Source organism: Plutella xylostella, chromosome 10 (assembly GCF_932276165.1).
Source record: "Plutella xylostella chromosome 10, ilPluXylo3.1, whole genome shotgun sequence".
Classification (NCBI taxonomy): domain Eukaryota; kingdom Metazoa; phylum Arthropoda; class Insecta; order Lepidoptera; family Plutellidae; genus Plutella; species Plutella xylostella.
The window spans coordinates 9797513-9808951 of record NC_063990.1 but is presented as its reverse complement, the minus strand read 5'-3'; the positions used below and the strand labels follow the sequence as shown (position 1 = coordinate 9808951).

At 42.0% G+C, this 11439-nt stretch overlaps 3 protein-coding genes across 3 annotated transcripts; all 3 read left to right on the top strand.

Moving 5' to 3' along the window:
• Positions 1-986: 986 nt before the first annotated feature.
• LOC105392854 lies at positions 987-5604 on the top strand. Its single transcript, XM_048623774.1, has 7 exons — positions 987-1159; positions 1244-1411; positions 2387-2538; positions 2836-3032; positions 3271-3342; positions 3586-3745; positions 4007-5604. Exons 1-7 carry the CDS (start codon positions 1077-1079, stop codon positions 4213-4215), a joined length of 1041 nt encoding a protein of 346 aa, XP_048479731.1. The 5' UTR covers positions 987-1076; the 3' UTR covers positions 4216-5604.
• Positions 5605-7209: 1605 nt separating this feature from the next.
• LOC105392622 lies at positions 7210-8394 on the top strand. The gene is made up of 2 exons (XM_011564277.3): positions 7210-7725; positions 8111-8394. Exons 1-2 carry the CDS (start codon positions 7292-7294, stop codon positions 8169-8171), a joined length of 495 nt encoding a protein of 164 aa, XP_011562579.3. The 5' UTR covers positions 7210-7291; the 3' UTR covers positions 8172-8394.
• Positions 8395-10199: 1805 nt separating this feature from the next.
• On the top strand, positions 10200-10989 carry LOC119693719. The gene has a single exon (XM_038117999.2). The coding sequence runs from the start codon at positions 10311-10313 to the stop codon at positions 10875-10877; it is 567 nt and encodes a 188-aa protein (XP_037973927.2). The 5' UTR covers positions 10200-10310; the 3' UTR covers positions 10878-10989.
• The last annotated feature ends 450 nt before the right edge of the window (positions 10990-11439 follow it).

Below are 11439 nucleotides of genomic sequence, written 5' to 3'. Positions count from 1 at the left end.
GTAACCTATCTGCACATAGAGGTATTATGTGATTACCTAACTTGTTTGTACTTGGTACTTGTGCTTGGTACACTCCTCAACATTATATAATTAGTGAAATTCAAGAGTTAGCTTGGCTTGTACAATAATATAAAGCATAAAAATAAATAATTACGTTGCTTGCTACGATGCTACGCCGCCGCGTAGTAATGCTACGAAGCTGCTACGCCGCGTCGTAGACCTGCTACGAAAGGCGTAGCACGGGTTTTTGATGAATGACTTGGTATTATTTTGAAATTAAATAGAAAGACTTCGTCTGTAGGTACGAGTAACATAGCGTTAGACAGCAGGTATTTTTTTTACATAAAATTTATTTAATGCTCCTGAGCGCGTCGATTAACGTCGTGATGATGAAATTAATCAGTCAGAGATTTTGCTTATAAGCTGCGTACAGAGCGGCCCAACGAACGGGTTTTGTTGACCTTCGTTGCAGCAATCTGCCCTGTATTATCTATGATAAATATCAATCGTTGGGCTGGTCTGTACGCAGCTTTAGCTGATAGATCGAACAGGGACATTCGACTCGTATGGCACGGACACGGAGCTAGTAGCAGCGCAGCTGCAGCGCGTAAACCGATTTGGCGTCTCGATTTCGCGAATTGCGTTGTTAGCATGGCGCTAATTAAAGAATTTGATACAATATTTTAAGATCTAAAAGGCCTAGATTCCCCATCATCTCAGAACAATAAAGTCCTTGGAACGAGTTCACCTATAATTAGTTCTAGACCCAAAAAGTCTAAGGTGGCAACACCGTCAAAAAGTTTCCCACTAGGATTCACTTCCGTTTTGAATGTCGGGCTGTAGCTCTATAATTTTAACATTGGCAACACCGCTGTTATTCATTCGTTCATTCATTCAACTCACATGTCGATGTCAGATTTCAGATTATCACTGTCACTTGTCAAAAAAAATGCAAAACAAAACAAGCCAAGCATGGTAATAAAAATATAAAATACTTAATAGGTACATACAGCATTTACTAATCAATCTCAAAATGGCCCATTTGATGTGTTAATAAAAGCTATAAATTTCTAATCATGGAGGCTGACTCTACTACTTGTGAAAACACTGTAAAAAGTGGTGAAGAATCACTTAAGTTTCCTTTTCCTGTGCATCCTGGGTAAATATAATTTTTTATTTTTTTTATATGAACATACATATTCATTAGTAATTTGAAGAAAATGCCACCATAATTATCTTTTAGGAACTTGAAGTTGTACCTGGACATCATTCACAAAGATGGTGAAGGTACTACTGAGATGAAATTGGTCAAAACATTTCAACAGCTGGGCTTGATACCTCGGGAGTTGAAGTGTCCTAAGAACACTCCAGAATGCTGTTTGAAGGCTAAACCTGCGAGAGTCGTAGACAGGTTTGTTACCATTCATGTTGTTTTAAATACAATGCACAGTTGGCTAATCTGAGCCAATTTAATTGAAATCACCCTATAACTAACCACCCATTAACTCAGATTGTAGTGTAGGGCCTTTTGGGTGGAATATATATGTCGCAGGCATCTGGTTTAATCTCCTGTTTGATTGAACCGCTAGCCCGTTCATTGGATGACGCTACTCAGTTGAATGACTAAAGAACAACTCGTCAAGTGGTTGACTGTAACGTCCAACGTCTTGACTAAACGTTATTCAGCGAAGTCGTTAAATGGGATATAGTATAGCAACTTTGTAATGTCTGGTTAGGATGAACATGACCAGACAAGAGTCAACAAAAAGACTATGTTACAAAGCTCTCATCTCACAAATTAACTAAACAATATAAATAAACGTACCTTGATATTGTTGTTCATAATTATCCAGTTTCAGCACATTTTTTTATTTGAAACTATCCGCCGGCGGTGTAATAATAGGTAAATCCATGTTGTCACACTATTTTAACATAAATAACGCACTTTAAAGCTAATTTATTTGCAAAAAATAACAATACAAGTGCTTTTTGTATCAGCTGTTCGCTGTTAGACGCCATATTCGTTTTATTCACCACCTGACTGATTTTAAGTCCGCTAACTAGTTGGACGTTTTGTGACGCTTGTACAATCAACGTTCGGCCTAGTCATACAACTGAATAGCGTCATCCAATGAACGGGCTAGCGGTTCAATCAAACAGGAGATTAAACCAGATGCCTGCGACATATACAGCAGCACTGGACATCTTGTACCATTGTAGCCTGATGCCTACTCTAACTAGTCCAATCACCAGCCATCACTCCTACAGGCTACATGCTTTTTTTAGAATTTGTTAAACTTGTATTAATTAGTTATGGCAGCATAACTAATTAATACAAGTTGTGTCCTAAATGTAGAAATGTTATTAATTTAGCAACTTATCACAGGGTGCAGTGGTGCTGTGAGGGCTGCGGCACGCGGGTGTCCATCCGCACGGACTCCTTCTTCTACCGCCTGGCCTGCTCCATGCTGCAGGTGCTGCAACTCACCCTCGCGTGGGCCGAAGACGCTGATTGTGAAGTCGCTGCTCAGCACTTTGGTTAGTCCTTATTCTCTCTTAATGTATTTTTCTATACTCTCAATACTAACTATAGAAATTCCATAACAGATTTTCTACACTAACAAAACTTTATTTTTTCATGCAACCATTATAGGTCATACATAAGGCTTGGAAGGTAAAGTATTTAATGTTATATAATAACATTAATAACATAATGATTGTTCTGATAAACACTGTTCAGAGTACTATTGTCACATGATTTCATATTCTTTGTATGCAGTTGCGTCAAACGAAACAATTACAACTCCACTAATAACTCTTATCACCACATTGCAGGTGTAAAACACAGAGTAGCGACCCAGCTCTACGACAAGCTAGACAACCTAGTGATAGAAGAGGAGCAGCGGAGCCGGCTCGGGGGTCCAGGCAGCGTGGTGCTAGTGGAGGTCTACCCCGACTGCCTGCAGCGGCGCTCGCCCGACACCACCGACCACACGCACGTGCATAGAGTGCTCATGCTCGCTGATACTAATGTGAGTGTTTTTTTGTTTGCTTTTGAGTGTAAGCGGGTTTGGAAATAGATGGACCCAATAGTGTTTCAGTAACTCTAAAAGAGGTATATCTTTCATTGACAGAGCAATCCATCTTTGCATCTAATGCTTTGGTGATGTTACATAAAGGTGTAAAGGTTTCTCGGGCAGGGTTATTGATGTTAAATGTAACTAATGTTAAGTGTAAATTATTAATTGATTTATTATCTCCTTGTTTCAGCACATACCCACACGTTATTGTCTACATGTGATAAAGGATAAGTCAGCAAACAGCTCTAGTCTAGACAACAAGGTATGTTTGTACATGTAAATTAGTGTTTGATATAATATATTTAGTTACAAATATTAATAATTGATAAATATGAATGTACCTTGCATTGAATTGCAAAGGAGACCCGTGCCCCAGCAGTGGCGACTTGATGGGTTGTGATGATTCATATTATCCGCCCCAGATATTACCAGGTTCAGTTTTAAGGCATATAATATTATTCCTATAAATATACATGTATAAATGACCCTTACATCTTCATCACAGCTGCTAGCCGCCGAGATTTCAGAGGTTCTCTCTCAGCGCGTGCTGCCCGGCTCGCTGGTGGTAGCGGGGGGCGGGGCGGCGGCGCGTGCGGGGGGCGGGGCCGCGGTCACCGACCTGCAGGAACTGTTGAAGCATTGCGATGTTGATATGCAGAAGTTCTGTGAGTAGTTTAATGTAGCATCAGCATGACCTTAGAAAGAGGTGGTGGCTGGATGAAGAGGACAGTATTGTGCCACTTATTGGGATGCACTTATTAAAGTTGTGTTCAGCAGCGGACGTCACGTGTTGTTGTTCATTAAGAGAATATAGTAAACAAATGCTACACTGTAAATGTTGCTTCCCTAGGGTGTCACTAACTATGGATAAATGGTACAAAGCATATAGCCGACTATAGGCAATTACAGTTATATCATTCTTCCAGTGACGGACCGCATCTGGCGCCAAGCCCTCACCGTCTGCTCGGCGTCCCGCGCGCTCTGCACCCCCTCCCCCGCGCCCGCCCCCGCCCCCTGCGCGGCGCCCGTGCAGCGCTACCTGCGCGCGGCGCCGCAGCGGCTGCGCTGGGACGACGGCTACTTCGGACATGTGCTGGCGCTGGCAGCCAAGAGGTGTGCCGGCGTGGCGGAGTAGGCGGTTTGGTGGTGAAATTGTTCCCAGTATTAGGTTGCCTACTGACTAGAGATTTGCTATGCTGCGTTGGTGTGGTATTCATCCCGATTCGCACATATTAGTGTTGCTTCGTGCCGTCACAGGTCCGGAGAAGTTCTGTGTTAGGGAAAATTCTTCTTTTATAGTCATGATCTATGTGCGAATCGGGCTTTAAGGTCTAACCACCAGAGATGTGCTATGCAGGTATGATGCGCTATGAAAGAATGCCGTCTCCACCAGTACTATGCTGACCAATAAATATGGTTGGTGGATATTAGATGCAGCAATGGCAATGCAGCATAGCATATCTCTGGAGGATAGGCACCCTTAGAGCTTGAACACAATACTGCGATGCAACGTTCCGAACGACGCCGACGACGCTCGCATATGCCCTATGTACGGTCAGCTGCGTAAGTAGCTATTCACATTTGTAACTTGTCAAACTACCTACTTAACAAACCGTCAATGTTTGAATAAATGAATAAGCAGTTGGTGAGTTTGACAAGATTTAAAAATATACAGGTACTTATGCAGCTGACTGTACATGTACCTTAGTAGAGAGCGTGCACGCAAAAGTCGTGATGCAAAAGGCAACCTGTGTACGTCATGACGTAGACAGGTTGCCTTTTGCATCGCGACTATTAGCAGTTTTGAGTACGGGCCCTTATAACTACAATATATTGAGATGATTTAGACCAGGAGTTAAGTCGTTTAAGTTTTGCGCAAATAGTTACTGTTCTCTATTAAGGAACAATAGTATTAAAATAGTTTTAAAATATATTGAAATTTAGGTATTAAATTTGAAAAGAGTTGATATTACTGCTATTCAATTATTGTGAAGAGTGCTTACCTTTTATGTATCTCGTGTGCCTTACCATACTTTAACTCTTCAACTGTTACTAGCTGTAAGTGTTTATTCAAAAGTATAATTTACTTTTACAATGTTGTTTGTTTTGTTTTTATAGAACAAGTGATTGGATAATTGTAAGATTACTGAGCAAAAAAAATACTTAATAAGTAAGAGAAAACGTTACTGATGGGCAACCGCTCCATAAATCATAATTTTTACATAATTTTAGATTTTTAAACGTGTGGATCAAAATTTATTAAAGCTATATTTACTCGAAAAGCCTATTTAACTGATATTAACAATGTGCCTTAAAAGTGTTGTGTATTTTATCTTCCTCTACCACTGATATTATTAAGTGTCTTCCGCATTATAACTACATTAAATTTAAGTTTCTAGAAATATATTAGACTTGTTTGTTGACGAACTTATATTAACAAAATTATCGAGTGTATCATGTAAGATCACCAGTTATACTTAGATATAACATAGAATACAAATATATTTGAGCATTAAATCTAAAATGTATTTTATTTAACAAATATAACCCAATCAGACCATAATTAACTACTGTATAACCGCGTTGCATGCATATAAGTACCTACTGTCCACTCGACAGTGTTTTACGTTAGTCCCCATCTAGAACAGAGCCATCCGAAAAAAACGGGCGCATCCGAAAAATTAAAATAAGTCATAAAGCTAATCATCACCACCCAGTTCGAAATAGAACCCGAGACCATAGACCATTTTTATCTAGTATCCAATATTAGACCGTTGCCGTTGCTCGCGATTTATCGAAAAGTGACCCCCAATATCTGATCCTTATACATAATAGAAGAATCTATGTTGCCGTATAATAATATCTCCCAGGCAAGTGAAGGAGATACTTTGTAAGTAAATGGTGAAGTCGTAGAAATCGTAGGTAGTAAGTACCTACTAAGTATTTTTTCCTCTGTGGCAGAAATATAAATAAATGGAAACAAAGAAGTGGAAGTTAATAAAAGCTGATATATTCTTTTGTTCACTGAAAAATCACCCAGTACATAATAAGCAAATTAGGTAACTACATACCTAATTGACGACCTAGTCGTACCTATGCTACTTAGGCATTCTAACAAGTTACCTACCTACCTATAAAGGGTTGGTAGATACTTACTGTATTTACCTGTAGGCAATCTAGGACACAGCACTAAACACTAAAGCTCGATCGTTTATTCGGGAGGCAAACACAACAGTGTATTAACGTAGTACCGTTTATCTGCAGTACAGTTAGTTGGAAAGTACCGAGGCAGGTTCACCGTTTAACAGCGGCGACCGAGATCGGATGCAGCGAATAAACCTGTCTTTAGTGGACCAATTATTCAGACCCTCTGCACTCGCGCTCTCCAAACTTTCCGCCGATTCGGATTATTTAGAAGCTTCTAGATTACCAAGATGAGATTGTGAGATGATAATAAATGGATTGGATAATGCCCATAGCAAGTTAGGTTGTGATTAATTAGTAAGTATTCTATGATCGGAATATGTGTGCTTCAAATAATAGAGGTCATACTTATAATATTTTTCAAGAGCAAAATATTGTGCTCTTTGCCCTGAAATTGTGTTGTTAATATAGACGGTACGATAACTCAACTCGCTACAACTATAAAGGCGATCTAAGTGCTAATGGGAAGATGTAACTATACTAGGAACCTAACAAACGGTAATGACGCGGTAACATTATTGTTACACAATTGATGAATTCGTTTGTTTATTTACATTCTTCAAACGCAGTCGCGGAGGCGGCAGTTCCAGGTCACGAGGGCGCCGTGACCCTGACTGTGAACCACATCGCCCCGGCCGAGCGGACGCGAGACAGCCTCACGCAAGCCGCACTGTGGCATATGGAAAGATTTTTACTAAAATATTATCAAAGACTTTGCTAAGTAGGAATTATATCTTTCGCCACGATCACGTTCCAGGAAGGCCTATTACAAGATGATGAGTGATCCCTGTCGGATGACAGCAATCGCGCTGACCGCAAGCTAACGGCGACGAGATCCTGTCCGACCAACAGTAATATTATTAGAAATTCCCGCCGTATCCATCTATCGGCGCGCCGGCTGCTGTCTGTACCGCTATCTCGGCGAATAAATAAAAAATGCACGGGAGAGTGGCTACATAGCGGAGCCGGCGAGCGCGGCGTCAGTGCAGACTCGAGCGGGCAGCGCGATGGTCAACTACAGGCGAGTGCTGGAGGCGGCCGTGCTGGCGCTGCTGGCGGCGGCGGCGGCGGCGGCGCCCGCGGACTGCGACAAGGCGCACCACTACGACCAGCGGCAGAACGGCTCCGAGAACTACCGGCTGAACATCGACGGCGTGGTGATCGCCGTGGCGCCGGCCGACGCGCTGCTGTCCGCCGCCTCCGAGCTGGACTTCAGCGACCTGCTGGAGCTGCAGGACTACGACGCGCCGCTCAAGCCGCCCGGCGCCGAGAAGCCCATCATCTCCAAGCCGGGGGACCCCAAGCCCGACGACGCCAAGCCCGGTGATGCCAAGCCGGAGGAGGCCAAGCCCGACGCGCCACTCAGCGACGTCAGCCTCAACAACGACGTCAAGGGACAGAAGAAAGAAGCCTTCGCCAGGAAGCAAGAGAAGGCGCAAAGGTACCATAAGATTATTAAAATAAGTTACTGTGTGCTCACTTAACTTACTTAGTTGGTTTTCATAAATCAAATTAGGTAGTTACTTACTTAAAATATGCAGGAGGTACTTAAATAGTTTAACAGGTACCACTATATCTACCTGTGTTAGATAAAAAGATCCTCGCACTTAACTCAGCCAGCAATGAGTAGAAATTATACTTACTTAATAAGTAATGGTTAAAGGGATTAATTTAAGATAGGTCCTAATAAATAATCTAATAAAATCAAATGAACTACCAAGAGTTCAGGAAGACGATAAATGAGAGTTTTTTTAAACCTGCCCAGGAAGTCGTTAGACTATGACGGTATACGGTGTACTTTAGTTTTTTTTTCTCTATTGTTTCAGACTGAAGATGCGTCTGGCGAACATGCTGATCCCCCTGCTGAGGAAGACCCGGCACCACTGACCTGCCAGTCTACGTCCCACCAGCACCCTGGCCACGATACTCAACAATGTTTCATAAACAAAAGTATATCTATGTACTTAGGTTATAGCCGCCATTGCCCTAAAAGAGTGATAGATGATGCATTTATTAAATTAATTATAAGTATTATGTAAGTTTTAGCTGTTAATTAAGATAAGTGTTTCGTTGAAAATAAATGACAGAATTTTTATTGAAAAAGCCATAATTTTGCTGTTTTGTTTTTACCCAGTAATGTACACTGAACATGATAAGTATACATAGTCTTATTTACCTACAATATTTTTAATAGCGGTATGGTACTTTAGCAGAACCTAAGTCTTATGTAGGTATGTATATGCATTACTTATGTATGTATGTAACACTTTGAATGATGATATAAAGTAAGTACTTATATGTCTAGTTGTGGTTAGACACTGGCTATCGATAGACATGACAATTGGACAAACAACAGCTAACTACCTATTTATTACCTATGTGATTTTTAATCAAAGGAATTTACTGAAGTAATCATTTCCTAGCAAAAAAACTCAGAAAGTCAACCTGGTTTAACTACTTAGGTACTTATATTAAATTATTTTAGGTCATATTTACACATTTTGTTGTGATGCCCCGATAAAATTTAGATTAGGGTACTTCTTAGGTGTCTCCAATACCTACTTAGAGAAAGTATACTTACCTATAATTACCTATGTTACTACTAATAGGAACATTGAAGGTCTACTGTTACCGTTAGATTAATCGATTTACTTACTTACGGTCTTATTGTGTCTAAAAATAGAAGATCTATTTTACAAAGATCATCTTTCCTTTTGTCGCGTTATCATAGCAATGACTTGGAGTGACCGGCGCGGCGGGTACATAGCCGGCACCGACGAAGCTACGCGCGTGCTCATTGTCGACCCAACGACGGCACGGTATCGGATTATTACAATAGTATGTGTAAGTATTAAGATATCACTCCCATCCCACATAATATATAAGTAAGTACTTTTAACAAGTTCTAGAATCGTTGATTTTGTGTGAGCGACTCAATAATTTTAATTAAGATGTTTCCTTATTTACCCACTAGGTAGGTAAGTAAGTCTTCACATCAGGGTAAGGTTGGCAGCTTGTAACTTCCTAAAGGTTGGATGAATCTGTAATGGGTTTTAAAATCGGTATTAAATTTTTAATGGGTATTAAACGCGACACTCCCAACACCTACCCTAGGTGTTGGGAGTGTCGCGTTTAACCTAACCTACTTATCCTAATCTCAATCTGCCAATAGCCCATAGCCATAACTGATTAGTCTAATTCCCAGAGGTACCTATTTATACTTCTATTCCATTTCCTATCTTCTTGTTATCATGTCGGTGACCAACATAATATTATACATACAGTAGATGAGCGTCAGTCGCTGCATGACTGCTCATTCAAATAATACTAATTTTGTAGGCATAATATTATAAATTAAGCCTTTTTTTGCAACCTTATTCAACAAACTGTGAGCTATATCGAAGCGGAGTCCATGGCCGCAAGAATACTTGAAGAAGAATACACCCTGATCACCTCTGTAAATAGCGTTACATTAGATTTTGACGGTAGATGGAGTTTTTATTCGAAGATGGCTATTGTGTACGTACTTCGGACAGTCTCGGTTTTTTTGTGAAATTCGATACCAATCCACAAAAAAATATAGGTGTCACTTGCAAGCAACAATGCAAGAAGCTAGCTAGGTAGTACCTATATTATCTTGATTTTTTAAAGATATTGAACAAAAACTATCAGTCTTTGCAACAAAAACGCTCCTCTGTCTGTGACATCCTATCACACTCACCTTGTTATTGTCGGCTGACCAGCGCAGAGCGGGCTTTGGACCGGTTACCAAGTAGGTCAACACTGATTACTGCTATCTAAGTAGGCATGTAGGTAGGTACAACATACATCAACTTCATAGAAAGGCTCGGAAAAAATATAAATAAGTAATAAAAAATAACGTTGTTTTTGCCAACGTGTGTTACTTAGGCTGACCGGCTCGTGTCGTGTTCACCGTTAGTGTGCACTCGTTTCCGACTGGTTGTCGGTGCGAGGTAAAAGCGGCGCGGAGCGTGCGGCGCGGCAGTGCCCCGCCAGCCCCCGAGCATGCAGCTGCTAGCGCTGCTGACCGTGGCCGCCGCCGCCGCCGCCGCGCCCGTGCTGGTCGACCAGCGCCAGGACGGCGACCTCAACTTCCAGGCCGACGTCAAGAATGTGGTGCTGATCGTGGCGCTGCCGCAGCAGAAGGCGCCGGCGAGCCTCGGCCTGCAGGACCTGGGCCTGTACCTGAATGGACTGACGAAGAGCGCGGACGGCAAGGTGCAGGAGCGCGGCGCCGTGCGCGTGCTGGAGGCCTTCGTGGAGCCCCCGACGCCGTACCGCGTGGAGATCGGCGGCGAGCGCGCGGGCGGGGAGGGCCGCACCGTCACCATCGCGGGCCGCCGCGCCGCCGTGGAGGCCGAGGCGGCGGCCGCGGGGGACGACGAGCTCAAGCTGCTGGGCGCCACGGAGCAGTGCGGGCCGGGGCGCCGCCGCGACCCCGCCTCGCTGGCCTGCCGCGACGACCCCGCGCCCCCCGCGCCCCCCGCCGCCGCCGCCGCCGCGGAGGAACCCCAGCAGCCCACGCAAAATGAACTGGATATCAAGTCTGAAAAACTACCCGAATCCGTCTGAATCTCAAGCCATACCTCCCTAAGTTATTTTAAGTGTATTTATTATTTATTTTTTAGTGATTCCGCTCTAAGCTGAAATCTGTGTAAGTTTAATAAAAAACGTTGGAAAGTTGTGTCTTTGTTTTTACTTTAAACTAGTTTAAATTATATTTTATGCAAAGAAAGTTACTTATATCTCTATTAGAAAGTAAAACATTCACACACTCATTATTTTGTGATCGTAATCAATTTACAGATAGTTGCTCTGCGTGCATTTGGTTTCTAAATAGTCCCTGAAAGAAATCAGAGCCATGCTTGTTTCCTTTCCTTTTACCGTTTAGGGGGTAGGTACAAAATTTTAATAAGTAGGTATTTCAATATCTCTTAATTATGGTTGACTCTTTTTAAACTAACGAAAACCGTAAGAGATCTAGGGCAAAGAAAAACTAATGAAAATATCTTATCCCCTACGAGGATACATACCTGCAATGAGAGATAAATAAGGGATTGATTGATTTAAGAAGACAACAGTAGCACATTAATATTGCTACTTAAAAAAAGACACCAAATGCTCTTCATGATTT

What these genes read in the sequence shown, in the direction of transcription:
- LOC105392622 (XM_011564277.3), top strand. Translation starts at nt 7,292, where the DNA reads ATGGTCAACTACAGGCGAGTGCTGGAGGCGGCCGTGCTGGCGCTGCTG. An exon ending in AAGCAAGAGAAGGCGCAAAG is followed by an intron (nt 7,726 to 8,110) that starts GTACCATAAGAT and finishes CTATTGTTTCAG; the next exon opens with ACTGAAGATGCGTCTGGCGA.
- LOC119693719 (XM_038117999.2), top strand. Translation starts at nt 10,311, where the DNA reads ATGCAGCTGCTAGCGCTGCTGACCGTGGCCGCCGCCGCCGCCGCCGCG.
- LOC105392854 (XM_048623774.1), top strand. Translation starts at nt 1,077, where the DNA reads ATGGAGGCTGACTCTACTACTTGTGAAAACACTGTAAAAAGTGGTGAA. An exon ending in TCATGCTCGCTGATACTAAT is followed by an intron (nt 3,033 to 3,270) that starts GTGAGTGTTTTT and finishes TCCTTGTTTCAG; the next exon opens with CACATACCCACACGTTATTG. An exon ending in GCTCTAGTCTAGACAACAAG is followed by an intron (nt 3,343 to 3,585) that starts GTATGTTTGTAC and finishes TCTTCATCACAG; the next exon opens with CTGCTAGCCGCCGAGATTTC.